The 25,980-nt window shown below is 34.3% G+C and overlaps 1 protein-coding gene across 5 annotated transcripts in view; it reads right to left on the bottom strand.

Annotated features, from left to right (window-relative positions):
• The window catches only part of LOC109272337 (sodium channel protein type 1 subunit alpha), a 148,373-nt gene that overhangs the window by 8,838 nt on the left and 113,555 nt on the right, over window positions 1–25,980 (bottom strand). For all 5 annotated transcript variants that reach the window (XM_053908040.1, XM_053908038.1, XM_053908048.1 and 2 more), the window contains exons 18-24: window positions 19,395–19,515; window positions 16,901–17,055; window positions 14,988–15,161; window positions 11,973–12,095; window positions 4,635–4,916; window positions 2,109–2,162; window positions 399–536 (exon numbers count right to left, since the gene is read on the bottom strand). In XM_053908040.1, coding sequence (XP_053764015.1) covers window positions 399–536; window positions 2,109–2,162; window positions 4,635–4,916; window positions 11,973–12,095; window positions 14,988–15,161; window positions 16,901–17,055; window positions 19,395–19,515 — 1,047 coding nt within the window. The remainder of the gene's footprint in view (window positions 1–398; window positions 537–2,108; window positions 2,163–4,634; window positions 4,917–11,972; window positions 12,096–14,987; window positions 15,162–16,900; window positions 17,056–19,394; window positions 19,516–25,980) is intronic.

The raw sequence follows: 25,980 nt of genomic DNA, 5'->3' as shown, positions 1-25,980 counted from the left end.
TTTTAAGTAGGGGAATTACAGGGATAAAACAATGAGTTGACTTTGGAAAAGGGGCATATGCTGTCTTCTTTTCTAGTTTTTTTTTCTAATTATTCTCTTCGAAAGGACTGAAAATGTGGCCCCTGGCTAAAAAAAAAAAAAAAAAAAAAAAAAGAGAGAGAGAGAGAGAGAGAGAGAGAGAGAGGTTTTGTGAATCTATGTACAGGAATGGAACCCAGTCATTCTTGGCTTTCTATACCCTGAAGGAAATGGGCTGTAGATGGTAGAAGGAACGGATGAAAAATAGATTTTAATGTATATGCCCATTTGGCTTCTGAATCAAAGTACTCATTTAGTGGAGAGAATGCTTCAAATAATTTTGCTATCTTAGTGAAAGAGAAAATATTAGAAATACTTATCTTCTTTTTTTGCTGGTTGAAATTATCTATGATGACACCAATAAACAGATTCAAGGTGAAGAAGGACCCAAAGATGATGAAAATAACAAAGTAAAGATACATGTATAGACTGTCCTCATACTTAGGCTGGAGTTCCACCTACCAAAGGAGAATAGTTTGTAAAATGTCACAATACATTTTGATGCTATAAGTCAGTGCATTTTCACGAGAATAGAAAAGAAAATGCCTAGTAATACTTAGCAGTACTTTTCTTTTTCCCTCTGAGTCAGCTGCCTCTAAAAAAAGTCTCTGAAATTAGCCTTTAGAGATGTTTTCATGTAAAAAATATAGTGATTATGACACTTTAGAATCTATTTTTTATAACTATAAATACAACTAGTATCTTGCTATTTGGATAGTAGAGAGCTAAATTTGGTAAAAGATTTTTAGGTACTGAGTTTTAATAATTTAAAAATTATTAATGAAAAATTTTATTCTAGTATATATGTATAGACTATGCTTAGACACAACTATTTGTGTATGCATGAATTTATTTGGTAAACAAGAACTGAGTTATTCATTTAGAAGTTCAGCATCATACCTTTATCATTATAATAGTCCTTGAATTTTTTAGGACATATTTTAGTAGACACAACTGGACACCCGTCTTATGAATCCTCAGTTGATGATTCAGTCTTTAGATTTAACTTCCAGTAAATTATCATTGAGCTACCACATATTACGTAGTAAAGGGTAAATGAATCACAATAGATAGTTCTCTAATAAATTCATGTCCTTCTAAAGATAACACAGTTAAAACCCACCAAATACCCAAAACATAATTGTAAGTAACAAATGAAATGACACAACTCTGGTGGATATCAGGAAAGCACTCAACATGAAACTAAAGCCACTTATGGAAGTGCACATTAAGAAAGTTAAGTGAGCCGTACCAGGTCAGTTTACAGATTACACAGAGAGAAGTTAAACTTTATGATAATAGACTAAACAATAGATTGGACTTCCAAACAATAGATTGGACTTCAGAATGGATAGATGAGGACTGACAGACCAGACTAAATTTTACAAAGTTTTGAAGAGCAGAGTTGGAATAAGCATGGATTTCAGTTCTCTTCTTAAAGCCTGAAAGAGACTATTGTAGGAGAAACCAAATAAAGTAGGTCTTTACTTTGGTGATATAAACTTAAAGGAAATGTTAACCATAGAAGTGATAACATCATTGGTAAAGGCTTCAGTAAATTTATAGATGCTGAAATCATATACAAGAATGAATTTAAAAGGGATTGTTCTAGAAATCTAAGGCTGCCTGGACAACATTCATAACTTTTCACACTGTCTACTACTTATGAAGAGTAACTATACATTTCAACTACCGATACTGATCATATATTTTTTCACATTTGCTCCCATATGCTGATTATATAATTAGTAGATAAAAAGAAAGCAAAATAGAAAAATATTTAATACAGGGATATTTGTCAGTTATTAAACATATGAATGTATTCATTTACCTTTCAAAATAATTTGTTTTCATTTATTTTAGTAAGATCTTTCTGATAAACACTGCTATATTTGAATATTAATTTGAGCCAATTTTTGCTTTTTTAAAACAATCATCATAGAATCATTCCATTTTGCTGCTATGCCCTGTTGAATTAATTTTAGAACCTAACCAATGTTACAAAAAGGCAGGAGATAAGGAATACTTACATTTCTGGAATCAACTGCTGCATACATTATATCCATCCATCCCTTAAATGTGGCCTATTAAAAAGGACATGCATGCTTTACTTTGGAATAATTCAGACCTAATGTTTAATAAATATTCTTACTTATGTATTTTTTAAAAGGAACAATGTGAAAGACAGTTCAAAACAAGTTTTACATAGATTTTGGACCAATACAATATCTTAGTAAGGTTTTTCATTTCTAAAACACACAACAAACAAAAATCGTTATTTGATATATCCTCCTGCTTGATAACTAACTCACAAATACTTCTCTACTCCTTAGAGTTAATGGAATAATGCAAATTTAAAGTGTTATAGAAATTTGGTGGAATGCTTTTAGAAAGCTTTACAAATGCCAACACACTTGGAGATATCTGTAGCAGCAAAACAATTACAATTTAGATCTACAAATCAATCATTACATTTAGATCTACTGCAAGGTGATGAAAGTGAAAGTTTAACATTTCTCTTGATCATAACACTCTGAGGATCATACGGACATGTATAAAGTCAGAGTTGCAACTATTCTTTTAAGAATTTTGAAGAATAGCACCCAGAAATCATCCTATAGTCTACCTTTTTCCCTGTAGTTTTAATGAAAGTGAGTTAATATGGGTAAAAGTAGAAAATAATACAGTAGATACTTGGCATTCTCAGATTCAAGATGGATCCCAAGTCTAGTAGCTTATAGTAACTTGTTATTTGTCCCGGGACATAAATTTTAAGCCCTGAGAGTCTGAGAGGATTGTTTTTAGCTACTGAACAAGTCTAGAAAGCTTTCAGCATCTGTATCCCAACACATCTTCGTTTTCATAACACTAACACTTGTGAAATGGTGGATGTCATGGGAAGAAAGCCAAGGAAGGGTTTGTGTGATGGCAGTGGAAAGAAAGTAATGATTCTTAGCTACAAAATAGAAGCTATCTATCAGAGGGGGAAATACTGAATGTCAGTGGCTGAGGTCAATGACGGAACAAGTCCATTACCCACTAGGTACAGGAACAGAAAAAGTGATTCATAGAACCATTTCAATGAGTTACTCATCAACAGAGGTGATTCTGTACAAAGCCAACTATAAAGTAGTACTTTAGAGTTTCTTTAGTGGCAGAATTTATCTAATGGCTGCGTGCAAGATCTTTACCCTACATTTTCAGAATTATTTATCATTTCAAGGACCTGCTTCAAAAATTTTTTTCTTTTCTCAATTTTATGGAGGAAATGATACACTTAGGTGATATTTACAAGTGTGGTTATTAATTAAGGGTTAGGATAAATTCTCAAGAAAATGTCACCATGTGTCCACTACAATATTTAAAGAAATCATACTTCCAGATTTTTTTAAATCCCTATTTTAATTGCATAAACATTCAGAGTAAGTCAGAAACATCCAGAAGAGAAATAAGAATTTCCAACAAGAAGGTGGGAAGAACTTATAAAGGAATCATAGTACAGACACCTCTGAAAGAGAGGTAAAATGGTTTTTGACCCATGCAGGTTTGTTTGCTTGGTTAGTCTCTTGGTTGAGCAATTGAAAACATGATCCTGGTGAAGAGAAATAGATTTCTGTGCTAAAGCCTCTGTAGAGAAACAATGAAAGAACTTTTACAGTCTGTTTTTTTTTCCTTAGGCTGACTTTGCAGTGGCCAAAATAGAGCAATATCTTACTATGTTTTTTAAACAATCTGGATTCTGTTTTTATCCACTGCTTTGTCATGAGGCAGCTGCTGCCAAAAGCAGCATCAAATGCAGATGTTTATAGGGCCACCATCTTTTGTGTTTTTATAAATTGCAAACGGTTTTTCTTTTGTGCAAATCAGGCTTAGGAGACCCGGTAGTAAAAAACATTAATATTCAGATACTTACGTATTTAAAGTAGTAAGTACAATAAGGATACTATTATTATGTATAGTAGACTTAGGTAATTGTTCTGAAATGTCATTTGAAGTGAGGCCATAGCTGCTTATATTTCATTTCTGGGTTCAGGCACTACTCTGTATTATTTGTATTTCACTGTGAGGATCCAACCCTAAAACCTCAAATATCATTCCCTGGTCTTCAAGCCAAATCATACAACTCAGTAGCAGTTAATTGCCACCAATTACTTATAATCCAATCAGGTGTGTTAAGTATGTATGTTTGGGGAGGGTGATCCATCAGTGGAAAATGCTTTCTAATTGCAATAGAAAAAAATAAAGCAAACGTATTGATTTATTCATCAACTTGTTTATATGGGAAGAGAGCAATATAGGCAGGAAGAGAAAAAAACCTTTGGAAAGAACTGAATTGCCTGGCCTCTATCAACTATGTCTGCACTGCTTGCATGGGCTGAAGTTGCCACCCACCTGGGCTAACACACTTGTGCTAACAAATCAAAATTAGAAAAAAAAAAGTGTGTTATAAACTTCCTTCTTAATAGCTAAAGTCTCTTCTTAGTAACTTAGATGTATGTTATCACTTTATTATTCCAAACAATAAACAAATTTCAGAGAAAAGAGTGTTCACTTACAACTTGAAGCAAAGAGAGATACCCAAATCCTACATTATCAAAGTTTACTTTCACATTTTTCCATCGGGCAGTCTCATTTCTTTCTATTAGTTTTAGGCAATCAGAATGATTATTCACTTCGGAGATCTCAAACATGTCACCAGTTGTGGTGTTAATACAGTGGTAGAATTTGCCAGCAAACAAATTTACGCCCATGATGCTGAAAATTAGCCAGAATATAAGACAAACCAGAAGCACATTCATGATGGATGGAATTGCTCCTAAAAGGGCATTCACAACCACCTAATACACAAATGGAAAAAAAGAAAAGTCAGAATTCTTGTTGGTTAAAAATTAAAAGACATTCTCCTAGTAATCTTTAGTATTTCTTTAAAAAAATTTTTTTTTTACTATTGAGACTATTCTATGACACTTAAAAGCAAAGTAAAAAAATCTTAAAATGAAATCCATTCTTTCTTAAGCAATACATTTAGGGAAACAAATATAGATAATATAACAAAGAAAAAGAAAGTTTAACAAAGAGAGGGGGAAGTACCAAAAGGATGAAGGAAAGGCAAAATCAGAGGAATTTGCTGCCAGATGAATTGAGAATATTTGTTGTTTATTAGAAAAAAGAGAGGCAGGAAATCCTAATACAGACGATAAACTAATTTTAAAAAAGGTTATATATTAAATAATGAAATTAAAATATTTGGACACAAGTCAATTTGACCAATATATTTAAAAAAATTAAAAATTCAGATGTATAAATATAAAAATATTATTAAATGCCTAATATAGTTTTGTCCTTAATTATTCATGCATTGCTATGACTAATAATAATTTTTGCATAAGAAGCAAGACAATTTAGCATTATGTATTTCATTAGATCATCACATCGTTTATTTCAAGCTCCAGTCATGTCAGTTGTTTCATTTACTGAGTTTAATTCAATAAACTTATTTTAAATGAAACATAATAGAAATTGGTTTCTTAGGAAAATAAGAAAAGGAGGGGTGCCATACATAGTGCCCAACTGTGAAGTGATTAACATACAATTCTGAGCTAAATAATGACCTACTCTTTTTCTATGGGAGCATGTTTTTTTCCCTCTTATCTTAATTTTTGGATCACAGATTAAAAGATCTGAGTTTTCGTATTTGGCAACACTGTAGGGATGGCTGTCCTTGCTCCCTCCTCCACAGTGCCCATTGGAGCTATATTATGAGTCACTAAGAGGGAAGATAAAGACAGGCCCTAAAATGCTCATAAGTGACAGAAGATGCCTCAGACTTGAATGACTGATAGCTAAGTTAATTCTGCCTATGGACTTCTATTATTATTGTCAATCCGATCCAATGTAAACAACAGGCATCAAAATATCTTCCATCTGCCATTTGATGCCAGTGTATTTTTAGAACAATGTTTTTTGATTGCCTGTCTGAAAAAACAAATACATGAGCCAATTCCTTATGCTTCTGAGCCGTGTTTAAAGTTTGCAAAGAGCTCTAGGCCGTCTGGGGTTCAAAACAGTGTGATAAGTGGGCCGAAGGAAACAGTAAAACCACTATTGGCAAAGGTAAGGAAATGAGCATAAACATTTAAGTTGGTTAAATTATCCAGGCAGATCCAGGTGATATAGCCTATGCAGCCTACCAAACTGAAACATGGCACCTTACCATATCTCATTTGCCTGTCTGCAGTAATACAGTTGATTGAATAAATCCTTCTTTTATACTTCATTTTAAATATGTGGATACACTTAGATTTCTCTTGTATTCAAAATTTAATAGCTGAAAGCAAGTTACTTATTTCCCTCCTTTTCTGAATATTTTGCCTACCATCCAGATTTAAAAAAAAAACAACCCTTATTTTTATTGTATATTCATAGAGTACACACTTAAATGCACGTTTTTACCTACAATAGCCAATTTAGAGCATGGCAGAATACTGGTGACCTCTACTTACTTCCTGAATTTCTTTTCATGTCAGTCTGCAGGTCTCACACTTCTTCCTTTAAAACTTTTCTCATCTCTGTTACTTCTTTTCACCATCCATCCTAGCTCTGGCCTCCATTAAGTCATACTGGCCCTCTTGTCAAAGTCTTCTAACTTTCTCCTTCCTTTGATCCACGTAAGATGAATTCATTATCCCTGAGTCTCACTTGAAAATTATTTAATGGATTCCCACTGATGATCAAATATTTTCCTTACCTTGGTATTCAAATTACTCCATAATCTACATTTCCAGTTTAAACTTCCCTAGCCGCCTACCCTTCATCCCAACCCAACTAATACAATACCAGACACCTGAGATGCCTTTGGAATCCCTTGCTAAGTATCCCCCTTTCTGGAACATTCTTTCTTCTACAAGGTCTGGTTCATGTAGCACTTCTTTCACGGAGCCCCAGTTCACCCTCCACATTAGCCTCCAAAATAAAGATCAACATTTCCTCTTTTGAATTTAAGAATCAGAATTCCAGTGCTGGCCAGGACCATAGAAATAATTTAGTATGGTGTTTTCTGTTGGCAATGAGAAAATGAGGCTAAAAGATTACGATCAGAAAGTAGACTAGAAGTGGCACCTAGTGCTTTCTCTTTCCATTCTACCTCACTGATTCACCTTGGAGTTGCTCCCATTTATCTGGTTTCCAGATTGCTCTGGATTAGAGTTACTTGCATTCCTGTGATCTTGATAGATGAGAGGCTTTCCTTTTTCTAATTTAAGATGCAAAAATATATTATACTTCTCCAAGGCCTTGAATGCTTTGAATATAGGAAACAGTGCTTTGGGTATAGGGAAAAAAAAAAGGTTGATTGAATGAATGAGAGGAGTAAAGATTAACTTAGCATTTATTGAGGAAAACATAATCTTTAATGTTAGTTTTGATTATGAGATGAGACTAAAGAACCTGACACAACAAAAAGTTGTAGGTTAGCCAATAAGTCTGAGAGGTTTACTTTGCAACAGGGGATTTGTTTTGCGTTAAAATGAACTCCATGTAATTCATGATCACACGAAAGAGCAAGCAAGGACTCTGAAGCAGTGTCTTTCAGGATATGGTCTGCAATGTTGGCATACGTTTGGTCCAGAGGAAAGGTTTATTTTTATGAAGATAAAAACATTAAATATTGGAAAATATTTGGCACAGTATTGGGCAATTTACTGTACAAAGGTCCATCATATCTAAAATTTCATTAAATTAAGCAATAAAGTTCAGAGAAAGGATTGCCTTTTCCCAGGACCCCTAAGCCATTCCTTGGTTCAGCACAGAAGGAGGTGTATTAATTCTTTTCAGGCTCTAGGGATCTGTAGCAATTGGTTCCCATGAGGTGAGGGTACTGGGAAAAGATGGCCTGAATAAATTGGGAAGAACAGATAGAGATTTCAGGATGCAGAAAAGAAGATGTCTAAGGAAGGAACTATCTTAATACTAGAGGTTGCTTCTTCTCACAGATGCTTTGGAAGACACCAATAGAATTTCTCTATTTTAGCACAATCCAATCTTATAAAGACTCTTTCCATATCTAGTTCATTATCTGCATTTTTATTAAATCAACACAAAATGAAGGATTGACAATTAAGTGTGCAAATTAATGTTAGGAATTTTGATACATGTAGAAATGTCTTGTCTGAACAAATTATCTCTGAGCTTCAAATACTACTACTCATGGATTCTAATGCTTCTCTAGTCTAAATACAAAAACTACATGAATAAAAATCAAAAGCAGGCGAGGTAAAATCACATCTTTAAGTATAAAGAAGAGTAATGGAATCTTTTAAAAAGCTAATGACTACATTTGTGTTGTGGGGTTTAATTAAGATAATTGTCTTTGAGAGATGCGATACTTCAATTATCTAAACAAAAACTCCAACTTGATCTCTCTCAAAATAGAAACTCTTCTTCTTGTACATTATTTTTAAACTTTAAGAATAAACAAACTATAGATTTATTTTTATTTATGTTTTCATCATGTTATCTTCTAAGATCCTAAAAAGTTATTTGGGAGTGACTTACTCTAAGAACTGGGTTTATACATTAAATTCTATTTAATACATGTGATAAGACATTTCTGTTTTGTTTCTAGGTGGGTATTGTAGTCTGTATAGTTCGAATAAGCGGATTTTTTTATATTAACTTTTTTTCCATTTATAACACAACTCACATGTGCTTACTCAACTCTTAATATATTTTGCCTCATTACATTTTGAAAATAACTCCCCTAAACTTTCATTTAATAAAAACGGAAATGGTCACACAATCAACACCAGTCTTATGAAAGCTGGAATATTGAACCCTAGCATCTGCTCATACATATCAACAAGGCAGGGAATTGCCTGCTGGCATCTGGATGGCAGTTTTCAGGACCCAGAATCAATGTAAAAAATGGCAAGGGTTTTATGTCTCAAACAGCACCATCAATTGACAAGTTAAAATTTCCACGCATTCATTCTAAACCAGGTCCCCCACCCTCACCAATCAGATAATCTCCCCATAAATGAATAACTCCATATACACATAACTAAATCATATTCAGTGAAACTTAGTAAAGATATGAACCGTTGGTGTTCAAATCCACACAGGGTAAATTCACAAAGGTATTTTTCTCAAAAGAAAACTTAAGGCAATTGAAAATAGGGGATTCGAATATAGTGTACTTTTCCCTATTGTGGTGAGAGTACCATTCCCAATCCCTCCCTCATCCCACTACACAAAGTCACAGTGAAAGGATGAAAGGTAGCAAAAGGGGTAATACAGTACCCATAATAAAGGGCTGAGGGGAGGAACCAGCGCTCCACCCCATCCAAGTTGGAGCAAGATTATCCTATATAAAATAGAAATATATAGTTTGTTATTAGTTAGAAATCTGATATGACAGAACATTTGGTGTTACTTTTTGTATATGATATGGTCTCTGTCTGTTTCCCTATTAATCAAGACTTGAGTTCTTTTGAAAAAGAAGGTATCTAAGATTTCTTAGATTAGGAAATTAAAATTACAAATTTAAGTACAAATTTTATTTTACTCTAGATATTCATGACATCAATTCACTCAGTTCAATTTTACAAGTTGAAAAATTTGGACTGGAAATTTGAAATACAATAAATGTTTAAAAGCTGTCAGCCAGAAATGTGCATAAAGCATGCAAAACATAAAGTGCAACGTGATGATAATTTATTCCTTTCTAACTTCTTATCAAGCACTATACAACATGCTTTGTTTGGTAATGTTGCATAAAAGCACATGCTTGAAAAAGTGACAAATCAACAGAAATAAAATGAGTGCTTGATTTATACTCTGACACAGCTATTGTGGTTTTATGCTGCTAAGGAAAAGAATAAAATGAGAGTTTCTGAATGTATTCACACTGGGAAATATCACTTCCCAAATATAATCATCATTATTATCTCCATCTTCACCATTATCCATATTTACATTTTTACAAAGTAAAAAAATCCAAGCATCAGAAGCACAAAAATAGAATTAATAATCGGGTTATTTTGTCTCTACAATGCCAAACACGTGTTGAAATGATCAACCATTTTAGGGTTGTGTATATTCTGTCATTACGAGGCAAGGAATTACATTCATAAATCCTATAATTTAAATGCTGAGTTCATCTCCTATCAGCATCAATAAGAAGTTTATGTTTTTAAAATTCTCAGTTGCAAAAGTCAACCTCTCCTTATAATATAAAAAGCATTATTGATCAATAATTAGAGATAAGGTTATTTCTGTAAAAATCAAACATAGACTCACAGGACCAACATTGCTAGTGGAAATAAAGTGTTCAACATGGGAACATCTGGCCATTTGATCATGGATTTAATACATTTTAAAAAGGTTAAATTTGGAATGTTTATAACAGCTTCAAATACTTATCATAGTTCAGATTTCGGAAGACTTTCAAAAGATATTACTTTGATTCAGGCAATATGATTTCAATTAGAATGTATAAAAATAATACTTTTCTCAAGAACTGAAACTGCCAGTCTGAAACAAAAGAAAGTGACATTTTAAGTGGAAAATAAACTTAATGTTTACATACCCTGGGGAGAATTTCCTTTTACATTTTAGTAAATATGTGAAGATCTCTGTGAGAAATAAAATAAGACTGCATTATATTGTGTTAAATTGTTTCTAATGAGGAAAAAAAACTTTTTATATATGTTAGGGAAATTAAAGACAAGTCTCACGTTCTTAAAAGGTGACATTTACAATAAATTCTATTTTAAAAGAACACAGAAGGCCATCAACAAACCTAGAAAATGTAGATGGAAGTCTTCAGTAAAGCTTAGTTTCCATAAACAACTAAACCTTAGGCAGAAAAAAAAAAAAGCAATTTTTTTTTTTTTTTTTTTTTTGAATCACACTTAATTCAGTAGCTTTGTTTTGGTAAAAGACTATTTGATTTTTTTAAAGAAGGAACTATTTTTTTTTTTATGTTATGCATCTTATACATCAATGCTTCATGAATTTTAAAAAGGTATGGAAAATAGTATGTCAATAATGGCAACATTTTTAACCTGTTATGAATCATTGGGAATGGTTGAATTGAACTCCTTCCTTAAAAGGAGTAGTATAACATTTTGTGTGACTCAAGTGAAATTTGAGTTATGCTTAATTTATGAATCATCTATAGTAATGAATCAAAATGATATTTTCTGTCCATTATGTTATAAATGTTTTAGTTTTGAAAAATTGTGTGGATTTACATATAATCTTTAAGCTACTATTACTATTTATATAAATTAAAATTATTAATGCATTTATAAATTGAGGCCATATTAAACATAAATTTTTTAAAAGTTTAAAATTCAGCCAATATTTAGTATCTACCCTTGACTATATTCAAATAATGCAAACTTTGGCATTATACAGACAAAATTGACATTTAAAAATTTTTTTCCTTTATTCATACGTAGGCACATGTGTGATTCAATTATTTTCAATAAAACTTGTTAAGTACAATTTAGTTCATCACAAATGAGAAGCACGTAATGTAGAATTCACTTCAGTTGATTATTATCATATCATTACACCCTAGAACTTTAATAGTTCAGCTGCTTTTTTTGTATATAGGTTTGTAAGGAAACTCCCAAAATGGATTAGGAAATAAAGTCATTTTAATAAGCACAGCAGATAAATGATATTGTATCATTTCAAGGGAGGCCTAAATTCTCTTGCATATCACCCAGAAGTAAATATGCAACAGATTAAATGATAAAGTAGCACTTTTGCAAGGATTTGCCATTCCTTTTGCATGCATGGGTTTTCCTTTTATAAAATTTGATTTAATGTAGTTTAATTTAATTTTGACTACATGTAATACTTCAGGTTCCTTCATTTTTCCTTACCCTCATCCCTTCAAATCGTGATAAGGCTCTTAGAGGTCTCAGAGCTCTTAGTGTCCTGAGAGATTTGATGGCACCAAGTTCTGAATAACCCAAGGCATTTGCTGTTAAACTGACCAATGAAACCTGTGTAAGTAAATAAATAAATTAAATCATCATTCAATTAGTATTTAATATGTAATATAATAAATATGATTTTTGCTTAGAAGATAAATCATTGGGGGTCCCTGGGTGGCTCAGTCGGTTAAATGTCCAACTTTGGCCCAGGTCATGATCTCACGGCTTGCGAGTTCAAGCCCCGCATCGGGTTCTGTGCTGACAGCTCAGAGCCTGGAGCCTCTTCAGATTCTGTCTTTCTCTCTCTCTCTCTGCCCCTCCCCCGCTCACACACACACTCTCTCTCTCTCTCTCTCTCCCCGTCTCTCAAAAATAAATAAACTTAAAAAAATTTTTAAAAGAAGATAAATCATTGCACCTTTTAAAATTTTAAGGAAGTATTTTCAGTTTGATGCAAAGAAAGTAGCTTTCAGTATGTTAATTAAATCTAGCTGAATAAAAAACCTTAAATGTCACGTAATTTATTAATTGCTCAACTAATAAATAAGTTGAATACATTCAACTAAATTTATTACTAATAAATTGGTTGAGCAATTAGAAAAATGATAAAAATTAATTCTAAAAAAGGAAGAAATTGAGGTATAAGAAAATGTCATTGGTTATCCTTTATTTTATTTTATTTTATTTTTAAAATTTATTTATTTATTTTGAGAGAGAGAGAGCAGGGGAGGAGCAGAGAGAGACAGAGACAGAGAGGGAGAGAGAGGGAGAGAGAGAGAGAGAGAGAGAGAGAGAGAGAGAGAGAATCCCAAGCAGGCTCCATGCTGTCAGTGTGGAGCCTGTCATGGGGCTCAATCTCATGAACCGTGAAATGATGACCTGAGCCAAAATCAAGATTTGGACGCTTAACTGACTGAGCCACCCAGGCACCCCATATCCGTCCTTTATTTTATTAAGTTGTTGCTGAATTTGGGGTTTTGCATGGTTAGTAATAAAATACAGAAACTGCTATTGTATCAGAAAAAGCGTGAAATCTTAATCCTGCATTGTATGTTCAACTAATTATAACTGATACTCTCAGAAAGCAATAACTTGGCACATTGATTTCACAGTTGATTTTTGAAAGTGATTTTTTTTTGTCTTGCTAAAACCTTCTGTTTTCAATTCCCTAAAGTTTATCCTTATGTAAACAATATAACTTCACATGTGATTCCATCATGAAATTCCTCAAAATTTTCTATGCTAACTTATAGCTTCTGCCATGGTTACCTGGCTGAAAATGGTCACAATAAATCTTTACCAAATAAATAAATCAATGAATTTACATAATTTGTATGAAACACGCAAGTACTAAGAAATAAAAATGTTAGGTGTCTAACTCTGTAAATAAAGACTTTATCAAAACTCCATATCCAAACAGAGTTACAATTTCTTTGGTTTGAAAGTGCCTAGTATAGGACAGGTTCAAAAACATTGGACACTATGTCCAAAATGTGCTATCATTTTTTAATGTTTTTTAAAGAGGGTTATACTGATCCTAATGAGATAATTAAAATAGAATATTGAAAAATAAAAATATTTTTATTGCAAGATGACAAAATTCTCTATAGAATTTTTTTTAAATATATTTCAGGCTATTGAAACTACCATGTTGTATACCTGAAACTGATGTAACATTGCATGTCAACTACAATAAAAAATAAATAAAAATAAAGTGCTTATAATCTGACAATTAAAAAACTCAAATTACAATAATAAATATAATCATCAGTCTTTCACTAAAATTTCAGACATGCAATAATCATAATAGAGAAAAGCAAAGCTCAGGAAGTTTCAAAAAGGTAAAATTATATTTATATTTAAGATGTAGTGTGAAAAATCTGGGGAGTTGAAATATGATATAACTTCTAATGCTTGAAACCTCAATGTTAGAAATATTTTCTTTTGTAATGATGAAGCAATTATTCTTTTGATGTTTTTCTTAATTTATTCACTTCACAGTAACATTATTAAGCTTTTTAAATAGCTCTGGCTTTGCCTTTGTTCAGAAGTAAAGAGATATAACCTATGAGTGACTTTTAGCTCTAGAAATACTTTCCACAGCAAACCTGCATAGTCCTGCTGGACTATGTCATCTATTATCTTTTATTATCTATTATCTATTATTGTCATTTATTATCTTTTGGGGATAAAACTGTTGCCTACAAAGTCTGCGATATTTCGGACACTTTTCTAAAGCTGAAATTATGTCAAACTGATAGCATGAAACATTTTGCTTAATAAATCTCCAGAGGCAGCCACCTGTTTTAGGGTAGATGAAGTATTATTAATGACTGGGCATGTAAATTCTGTGAAGGGCTGTTTGGTACATTACAGGCCTGTTGCAAGTTGAGTCTACATCCCACGGAAACTCCTGTTGCTGCATGAAGTAGAGCTTTTCCCTACAGTCTGTACACTTTACTGCCTCTAACAGAGTATCATCTATACAATCTACCCTTTAAAAACTTTGCGTAGATCAAAGAGAATTTTTAAAAAAGTGACGGTAGCTCTCACCATCATCAGTGTTTATTGAGTGCCTTTATTACTGTATGTACTAATATCACCATTTTAGAGTCAGGAGCCAAGTAATTTACTCAGTGGCACACAACCCATCAGCGATGGGGCTGGAACTCAAATGCAAGTCTATCTGACTCACAATATAAGGAATTTAAACAACATACCCAAAAGCCACCATAATTCCTTACCACCACCCCCCCCTGCCCCGCCAAGGCTGAACCAATACTAAACTAGCCTATTTCTTCTAAAAACTACAACACTATGATTTGGTGAATTAGTTTACTGTCTATTAAGTAGCATATGCTGTCAACTCAGCACAGTGGTCAGAGATTGACTGTTTTAGCATCAGTATACGGATTAGACAAACTACCACAGAAGTGAGACAAAGATGTGGAGGATACCTACATCAACAATTAAGAAGTCCAGCCAACACCAGGCATTCGTGAAATATGTTTGATAGCCATATGCCACCCATTTTAGAAGCATTTCCAGAATGAAAATATAAGTGAAAACCTTGTCAGCATACTCCAACATTGTCTTAATTGTCTTTCGCTGATCAATATATATGTCTTCAAATGCCTATAAAGAAAAGTGATATATTTTAGCTTTCTAAAGCTAGTATACTCTATGAGCTATTTTTCTGATCATAAACATATTTTCCCTGATTTTATATGTATACATATGACATTCTGTTGGACTAGGAGGGCAGAGGAATAGTAGCTATTGCTGTTTGTTTTTTTTTTTTTTCCCTCTCAAAGATCTTTTAATGAATCAGGGGAAAGTTATACTCTCCATCAATATTATAGCCAGAAGAAAGAGGTAAAAGCATAATTCTCATGAATTAATTTGACTTGTTCAGGAAACATCTGATGTTATATCCTGGGGATGGGGATGGTGCCACCCCAACTTGAAGTTACATATTTCTTTTGTTTCATTTCTTATGCTTCCTCCAGTTGATTTTTTTGCCATTAAAAGGTTGAAGAAATAAAAAGTGAAGGTTTATATTTTTCATAAAGCAGAAACTGTAATTGATCATCACATAGCCCAATTTTACTACGTAATTGGGCTCATTTGTCGCCCTCTCCTACATTTTGTTGATAGTTTATGTTTCTTAGCAGAGATGTAGCATGACCATGATAACAAGATGAAAATATTTCCCATTTATGTTGCAATATGTGTCCTTCTAATATGAACTCTTTATACTTTACACCTGAGTCTCACATTCGTTTCAGGGGCAAAAGACTACTTCTTGTCTAAAGTGACATGCAAAATAAGTTTACGTCATCAGAGAATATGCGGGAGAATATAGGCTTATGTTCTAATTATAAACATAAGCTAAAGAAACTTAAGTAATTGTATTTCAATCAGTCAACCTCATTTTATCTGTCATCTCTCTATCTATCTATCTATCTATCTATCTATCATCTATCTTATCAGTCATCTTATGGCTTAAGTATTCTATTTGCGTCAGTGATTTTCTAAAATGTTATCTATATGTTATGCTTTATATTTTTGTAAGTGATTTTCATAAAATATAAATTAATTTGATATAAAAAACATCTTCGTATACAGAGAAACCAATCTTAGGCATGCTGCCCAATATTTTTTTGTTACCAACATTCATTGTTTCTTGAGTAGTGTAAGAACAGTGGACACAATTTAAAAGGGACAGAGAAGTAGTCCCTAAGGACTTAATGACTGTCCATAAAGAGATAATAAGAATACCATTCAGAAACAAGGTTCGTAAGAATTTAGAAGTTATACCATCACAGGGCTTCCTTTACACTGAAGTTGCCATGTTTACTTTCTTATTAAAATATGCGTAATTGAACATTTGTATTCCTTGGTTATAATGAATAAGCTGGAGGGACAAATTTTCTAGGCTACTTAAGAATAAGCAAAAATTAATAAATAGCTTATCAGAAATTATACATATACATAGAAAAATAAATCCAGAAATTAATAGTTGAAACATTAAGTCTATAATCTGGAAGATATGATGTGGGGGTAATTAAAAATGTGTTGAAGACAGGTAGAAGAGAGGGGGTGTGTGGGTATGAGTGGGTGAGTGAATGGATGGTTGGATGGATGTAGAGATGATGTATATTTAAGGAAGAAGTCATAAGTAGAGATAACAGTTTAAGGTTTGGCAAACAGAGGTGATGGCTGACGCCATGAAAATGAAATTGGATGTAGAATGAGGGTTTGGGAAAAAATGCATTGGATACTAAAACAGTGTAATAGAAGGATTAGTAAGTCATCAGTATTAGATTATTTTAAACTTAATATTGTACCACTTTTGCTTAATATTCACTCACCAGAGCACCACTGCTAAGGAGAATCATGAAAACGATGAAGGTCTCAAACCAGTTATGCTCCACTATTCGGAAACACGTTCTTCTCAGGTTCCACCATTGTTTTCCTCTGCCTTCCTCCACACTGATTTGACAACATTTGAATCTTTGTACGCAGCCTGCAAGCATAATATTCAAACAGGAGTCGCTAAAGTAACTTCTCCTCCAATAATATTCTTTGGCGTGTCCCTGATTCCTCTTTTCACTACAGTTACCATCTCTACCTTGTTAGGATAATTCTCTAAGTCTGGAGTAATAAGAGCACATTCGTTAGCTGTGCTCTTTGACATTGTGAAAATTATTCAGCCTCTTTAAAGGGTTCCCTGGCTAATAACACCTGCTTTTTCTGCATCAACTCATTGTCCAAGAGAGAACGTTGTAAAGCACAAATGTAGTCACTCTAGTAAAGGACTTCAAAGTAGAAATTAATAATAAACAGAAAACTTTGTTTTTATTTATTCTATTTATATTTTTTAAAGTTTATTTATTTTGAGAGAGAGTCAGAGCATGCAAGCTGGGAAGGGGCAGAGGGAGAGGGAGAGAGAAAATCCCAAGCAGGCTCTGTGCTGTTAGCTCAGATTCTGACATGGGGCTCCAACCCATGAACTGAGAGATCATGACCTGAGCCGAAGTCAAGAGCCTGATGCTTAATCAACAGAGCCACTCAGGCAACCCAGAAAACTTCCTTTTTAAGGAGGTTATGGAATAGTAATGTAGATCTCTCCCGACAATGTTTGTTACTGTTTAGTTTTCTTGTGGTGCTCCTAAAAGAACTCATATAATTTTCAACTTAATTTAGTCCACTAAAATGCTGTTGCTTGGTTCTGCTTTGATTTGTCATTTCCTTCTTTATACTGCTTTACTCACTCAAAAATAAGAATTAAATCAACAGATATCTGCGAATACCTTTGTAAGCATCATGAAAGAAAAAAAATCACTTTTTTTTTAAAAAAAGACAAAAAGAAACAAAAGATACAGAACATGGACCTTGCCACCAAGAACCTTACATTCTTGTTTTCAAGAAAAGATATAAACACAGGAACCCTACCTCAAGACAAAAAAACAAAAAATTAAAAAGAAAAAGTCAAGTATGCTGGAAGAAGAGGGAGATAGGGGAGGAAGAAAGGCAGGGAGGAGAAAAGATAGTAAAGATACATATAATAGTTCAAAACAGAAAGAGGAAATCTCTCACAAGATAATATATGAACAATCATCAGGTGAATTAAATACATATATTTATTATAGCTGTTCAGAGGAATAATAAGCTCTTTTACACCATGGTCAGATGAAAGTAGTTTTGAGAAGGACTTTGGGTGACATGTGGAATTTATATAGGAAATAAAAGGAAACAATGTATATCAGGCCTATGAGGAAGAGATCACTATATAGCAAATATGCAAATATATTCATATCTTTAGTATATGTGCTGCCGAAGTGAGCACTATATTCATATCTTTAAAACTCAAATTCCCAAGAAAATCAGACCATGGGAAATACTAGTCACGGGGAAGACAAAGCTCTTAAACCTATTGTCCATATTGTACGAGGCTCAACCAGCTTAACTGTTCAGGTATCAGGTATGGGGTACTGCTTATTTCCTGCTTCATCCAATGGGCATTGGAAAATGGTGATTTTGTTAAAAAATACAGTTTAGCATTTGCAGCTCATTGAACTTTGTCAGAAAGCTATTTAAAAAAAATTTTTTTTAATGTTTTTATTTTTGAGAAAGAGACAGAGAGACAAAGTGTGAGAGTTAGGGAGGGGCAGAGAGAGAGGGAGACACTGAAGAATCTGAAGTGGGCTCTAGGCGCTGAGCTATCAGCACAGAGCCCGATGCGGGGCTGGAACTCAGAAATCCTGAGGTCATGGCCTGAGCCAAAGTCAGGAGCATAACCAACTGAGCCATCCAGGCACCCCCAAAAAACTATTTTAAGGCAAATTCTGTGTACGAGAATTTTGACTAGTATTTAAGGTGCCAACTTATTGTGGGGCACCTGGGTGGCTTAGTCAGTTGAGCGTCTCACTCTTGATTTTGGCTCAGGTCATGATCTCACAGTCATGGAATCAAGCCCCGCGACAGGCTCCCCACTGGGTGTGGAGCCTGCTTAAGATTCTCTCTCTCCCTCTCCCTCTCCCTCTATGCCCCTCTCTCTAGAAATAAAAATAAAAAAGATGCCCACTTATTGTGAAATCACCATTTTACTTTTAAAAATATAAATCAGTCATTTTTTTTATCACATTAAAATATTTTTCTCTATTGCCATGCTCTTTTACACATAGTGGGCAGAGATAACCAAAAATAACAATAGATTTGAAAACTGTTAGCCTATTAGTGGTAATTCAAATAGTTCTACTAAAGGTTCTATTATATTATGAATGATCCATCTTGGGTGATCAACAGCTAAAAAACACCCCACATTCTATAAATGGAAGATTAACATGGGGTCATTTTCTTTACCTTCAGTGAAACAGGCTTCAGGTTCAAGGGTTTCCTCAGGTTCCACTACAGGCTGTTCTTCTGCAGGTGCACCAATGTCTACAGTGCTGCCTTCAGAGGAGCTACTGCTTTCATTAAGTTTCTGTGCATGAGATAGACATAAAAAGTAAATCACTTTAATTTTAGTAATAGCCTAGGAAGAAAAGATTAGTGCTATGAACTGACGTTGGATTCTCCTTGAAGTGAAGAGATTTTAAGTTTAGAGCAAAAGACGGATTGACTAAGAAAAGGAAGTAAGGAAATGTTATGGTATCCCCTTTTCCATAATTCACATGTAAGCATGAAATCAAATTATTATATTGTGAAGTTACAAATGACCGTCAGAAACATGTATTAAGCAAACCACTCTCCTAAGAATTAGAGAAGCCCCAGAGGGAGGGTGAGGGGTAAGGAAAGTTAATATAACTGTTCTCATTTTACAGATAAGGGAACTGAGGCCCAGGTGAAATAACTTGTCTAATGTTACATAACTAGTAAATGAGAAAGCCAAGATTTGAGGAGAATTATTCCTGAGCCCAAAGCCCATGCTCTGTCATTTGTGTGACCACACTGTTTCTGAAACAGTGTATTGACACCCTGACAATTTTTCCATCAATTTAAAACTGAAAATAATCCATAGAACAAAATAGCAAGATTAGTCTAACAGGTGAAGAGAATCTACAATTCACTCTCGAAGTGAAAAACTCAAACAAAATGAAGACACCTGTTAATACCACAAACTAATGGAATTTTATATAATACAAATATAATGGAATTTTATGTAATGTAAGTATTCAGTATCTTCACGGAAGCTTTTTGGTAGCTGTAGACACGAGTTCTATTTGATTCTTTGTTTACAGTAAATCTGCCAAACTAATTACATCCTTTTCGTAGGGCAAATGCCATAATTATAACTTATGTGCAAGCAATAATAAATCTCTTTGCTATATAGTATTACTTTAACTCACAGGGAAATTTTTTCAAAGGAATACTTGCAAAGTCTTTAAGAATTTTGGACAAATCTACCTTTTAACAATCACCGTTCTTCACATATGATGCCAGATATCTGGCTCCATATGAAACTTCATATCCATTACTAAATACCATTGTTAGTTACCTAGATTTCAGATTTACAACGAGCAATTGTGAGTGTTAAGATTAAAAGATGTGAACCTACATAACATGAAATTAATTTTATCAAATGCCCAATGGCTCCCTAAATAGCCTCCTCTGAGGTGTCTTGCCTGGATGATGATAAAATAAATTGCTACTTTTTTTTTAGCACAGTTTCTAAAGGTCTAACTAGTTCAGATTTTCTACAGATGAGAGTGCTATTGCCAATACATCAAACTTTATTCTTAAGAATATTCTTTAAAATAAGCTATTGTTGGGGCCCCTGGGTGGCTCAGTCAGTTAAGCATCTGACTTCAGCCCAGGTCATGATCTCATAGCGTGAGCTTGAGCCTCGCGTCAGGCTCTGTGCTGACAGCTCAGAGCCTGGAGCCTGCTTCGATTCTGTCTCCCTCTTTCTCTGCCCCTCCCTAGCTCACGCTCGCACTCTCTCTCTCTGTCAAAAATAAATAAACTTAAAAAAAAAACTATTGTTTGACAACTCAACTTTGTATATGGTACCAGTTACTAGGTATAGACAACGATCTTATAGATGCTTACAAATTAGTTTCCAAACACCTGTCAAGCAACGTAAGTATATTCTACAGTCTGCCTGAACTACTGTTAAGAAAGTAGAAGTGTGCCTAGTGTTACTCAAAATCAACATGCTCTCAAAGTCATGATTTATTTATTTATTTATTTATTTATTTATTTATTTATTTATATTTATAAGTAGACTTCACACCCAGCACAGAGCCCAATGCAGGGCTTGTGCCCACAACTCTAAGATCAAGACCTGAGCTGAGATCAAGAGTCTGATGCCCAACCAAGTGAACCACCCAGGCACCCCCTAAACTTACTCCTTTAACCAAGTTTCTGATTCTGGTTGTTTGTAGTATCATTCTTTGAACAAACGGACTCCAACTCTCATTTATTCTTACTCTTTTCCAATATTGACAGTAATCTACAGTCAGATTTGTTAAATTTCACTTTTGAAATAACTCTTCTCTCATTCTCATCTTCCAAATTCTTATGAGCTTTCTGTTCATCCTTGTCACCTCTTTGGAAAGCTATCCATAATAATTATCACCCTCATTCTAGCCTCACGTAATTCTAGAACTTTGTGGACCATGAAGCCTGCTCTATGCTAGGTGCCCAATAAATATTTGGTGAATGAATACCTCTGTTTCATATTTTATTGCCAGATGAAGCTTTTTGTCTCTAACTTAGCACTCCAACCAAATTTTCCAAATCAGTAGCTGTGCTTAATTTTAGTCAAGGTGAACTTCTTAATGTTTTCTGGCTGTAGCTTATAGTGGTTATTTTTGCCCATCATTGTGGAAGAATAATAATTACTCTCATCTAAACCCCCTTTACCACTTTGCACAACACTTTGGGCCCATACTACTTTTTTTGTTTTTTAAATCTAACCTCCCTTTATTCTAATTGACTTACTACATTAACAACAGTTGGCATTCTCTATAAAACACAATGACTGATATGCTTGGTGTGCTGAAATTGCTCGGCTGGTTCTATTGTATCACACCTGTGCATTTCTGCTTTCATCAGGAGAGTTGTTTACTTATCAAGAATAAGTTATGTTTGGGGGCACCTCGTGGCTCAGTCAGTTGAGCATCTAACTCTTGATATTAGCACAGGTCTTGATATTGTGGTGGTGAGATCAAGTCCCTTGTCAGACTCTGTGTGCAGCCTGTTTGGGATTCTCTCTCTCCCTCTCTCTCTGCCCCTCCCTGGCATGCTCTCTCTCTTTCTGTCTTTCTCTCTCTCAAAATAAATAAATAAACATTAACAAAAAATAAGTTATGTTTGTTTTCAAATCAATTTTTACCACTTTAGATTAGCGTAATTGTGTAATTTACTCTTAAATAATTTTATAAAACGAGTGAAAGAAAGTTAGTTGTTGCATCCATAAATACTAAGTTGAATTCATTGCATAAGTTTAATAAAGGCAAATCTCCCCCAACCATATACATACAAATGAAAACAAAACTTGTAAAATTAGGTGTGAATAATTGTTTTTTAAAAAAGGAGGGGGTACTGGGAATATGCATTTCTGGAAGGACGCTAAATTCAGGTTGCTTCACAAGGTTCTTAAAATCTCTGTCCTTTTTGAAAAAACCTAAACTGGAAATCCTAGATGATAAATTATAAGTGTGGCCCATGCCAAAGTGATGCTGCACAACTGCCAATGATAGCACAGGCTAGAACAAGAGGCCTAAGGTAACATTTTCATGCAAGTATCTATCAGTTTTCAAGATGAAGCAGTTTAATGTTTGAGATCTAGAAGGAATTCCTGTACCTTTCAGGAGTGGGACATGATTGCAAATTAGATTTTATATATTTATTTATTTATTTATTATTAAACAAATTTTTTTAAGTTTTATTTATTTTGAGAGAGACAGAGACAGCATGAGTGGGGGAAGGGGAGAGAGAGAGAGAGAGAGAGAGAGAGAGAGGCAGAGAGAATATCAAGCAGGCTCTGCACTGTCAGCACAGAGCCCAACATGGGGCTCGAACTCATGAAACCATGAGATCATGACCTGAGCTGAAACACAGTCAGAAGCTTAACCGACTGAGCCATGCAGGCGCCCAACAAATTAGACTTAAAAAATTGTATTTGTATTTGGCTTAAATAACTTACATAATCAACATTTTGCAAAGGAAACCTGGTAAGCCGTATCATGGGAGGATAGTCCCCGATTCCCTTACTAGTCAGGGAAATTTGCCCCAACTTTCAAGTCAAAATAAAATCGGATAAACTGACAAGTGAATGTTAGCAAGATCAAACTACAGACAGGTGGGTGCAGGCTAGATAATCTACTAGAGATAAACTACGCTAACCAGAGAGAAATGTCAGTGCTTTTTTTTAGAAGTTTACGTATGATGTAAATCAAGGAGTATTTAAATGTGAGAAAGGAAAGAAAAACAAACAAAATGAAACAGATACAGAAAAAACTGAGCTGAAGTGTTACATGGGAGGCAACGAGGGTTTTGACTGACGAGCTAAATAAAGAACATTAATAAATAAATTTAAAAATTAATGAATTAGATAATAAATGTATTAAATAAAAAATAGATTAGAATACATAAAAACATTAATAAATAAAGGCACCAAGACCTTTCATTCAAACATAAGACCGTTAATTAACAAAGACAAGACAGAAGGGCACCAAGATGAAACTTCAGTATGTAATGCTTTTAGTTCTACTTGGTCAGTGACATACTTCAGAATTTAGAGAAACGGTGTTTTTGCAGATGATGAATTGTACAGTTAAATTCTCAAGCAATAATCATGTAAATGTATAACATTCATTTTGCAGTAAAAGGTGAGTGTCTGTCATTCTTACGGAAGAGAGGCTTCCAACCTATGTTCTGAGGAGACGGAGACGTCAACCTTAGGAGGAAGATAAAGGCCAACCAGGCAAGTTCCAGGCAGAGCAGTTCCATTATCATGTGCTTTACACATTCATGATACATGAAAGAATTTGTTTAAAAAACACAATTGTTGGGGTGCCTGGGTGGCTCAGTCGGTTAAGTTTCTGACTCTTGGTTTGGGGTCAGGTCATGATCTCACAGTTCATGAGATGGAGCCCTGAGTCAGGCTCTGTGCTGACAGCGCAGAGCCTGCTTGGGATCCTCTCTCTCCCCTTCTCTCTGTCCCTCCCCTGCTGCACATGGGCACACCTAGGTGCTCTCTCTCTCAAAATAAATAAATCAATAAACATTAAAAAAAGCCCACAATTGTTAAAAAGTATTCAAAAACTAGAGTTGAATCGAAACCTGGGGAAATGAATGCCCAAATTTAATAAGAAGATACTAAAATGGAAGAAAAAAAAGTGTGGATGAATGATAGGGAAGATTATATGGAATTTAGTAACATGGTTTTCCATGGAAACAAGGTGATAGGTGGAAAAAATTCCTGAGATCTAAGAATCCTAGATAAAAACAACTTGTATGCAAACTAATGCACAGAGATATAAAAACAAAAATAAAACATTTTTAGAATTTGTCACTAACACCACCCCTAACTGGGAGGTTATATCAGTTGGAGAGAGAGTATTTTTGTGGTTTGAGAAAATGAAAGCTCTTTCAGAGGTTTTAGTCTAAAGACCTGAAAAAGGATTGGCAATATGACAAGCAATACGCAACAATATCTCTTCTTTATGTCTGAAAAAATACTTCCCTGGCAGTCCATGGTAGTAGAATTCTGAGTTTGTGTTAGAATTCTGGCCACTGTTGTCACGCCCTCCAATCCTCCCCACCCTTGCATGTGGGCAGGGCCTGTGACTTCCTTCTAGCCAACAGAATATCGTGAAGGTGATGGGCCACCGCTCTCCTGATTATGTTACCCTGAGCTATGTTAGAAACATGCTCCTTTCCCTCTCTTTTTCTCTCAAGAAAAAAAGTAAACTGTTTTAACTTCCTTATGCTAAGTACCAACAACCATGCTTATGTGGGCAGCAGAACGTGAAAGCTGCACTATGTGGAAAACATACACTTCCAATACACTAAATTTTATAAATTATTCTCGTTTTTGTGTTTTTGTATTTTTTTTTTTTTTACTAGAAGTTTATAAGAATCAAAATGGAAAATGACCCTAGAGAACTTTACACATTCAGATTAGAAAACTGGACCTAGATGGTACAACTGGTGTAACTGACCTGGCAAACATACACAGTTAATCTGTCGATAAGTTAGGGTTCAAAACTCCTAACTTAAAAGTTCTTTTTAGGGGCATCTGGGTGACACAATGGTTAAGCGTCTGACTCTTGCTTTGGGCTCAGGTCATGATCTCATGGTCGTGAGATCGAGCCCCGTGTTGGGCTCTGTGCTGATCATGGTGCCTGCTTGGGATTCTCTCTCTCCCTCTCTCTCTGCCCCTCTCATGCTCACTCTCTCTCTTTCTCTCAAAAATAAATAAACTTTAAAAAGTTATTTTTAATTGGACGTGCTGCCTCTGTGTATATTTCATTACCACACATCACTGTACCCATTATGTACATTGTTTTATTTGCATGTATGCAGAAAATATGCATGCATTGTTATCATGTTGCAAGGTTATTCACATATGAAGTAGGTAGATGTTGTAAACTATTTTACACAGCCAGGTCACATCTGTAATTCTCACCATTTCTCAGCTGATCATTCCAAGAACTTTTAAAACAGTCTATGGCCTTCAGTTGAGCCTTTCTTCAATCCATCTGCCAGCAGAAGCTGGTGTGATGCTTTAAGACAAATCACCTTCTGACTAAAATCTACAAAGACTCCCCCTCATTTCTTTGGTGTCTGCTAAAATTCCCTTGTAGGTAGCGGCTCCAGTGGCCCTGCTGCAGAGACTAATAAAGATGTGGTTGGCTCTAAAAAAAAAAAAACAAAACAAAAAAAAAAAAAAAAAAAAACTAACCTAGTTTTTTAGGTTAGTCACCTGTGGGTCACC

This window comes from Panthera pardus, unplaced genomic scaffold (assembly GCF_024362965.1).
Source record: "Panthera pardus isolate Hobbes unplaced genomic scaffold, ASM2436296v1 HiC_scaffold_10, whole genome shotgun sequence".
NCBI lineage: Eukaryota > Metazoa > Chordata > Mammalia > Carnivora > Felidae > Panthera > Panthera pardus.
Note: the sequence above shows the minus strand (reverse complement) of the source record. Positions and strands in the feature narration are given on the sequence as shown.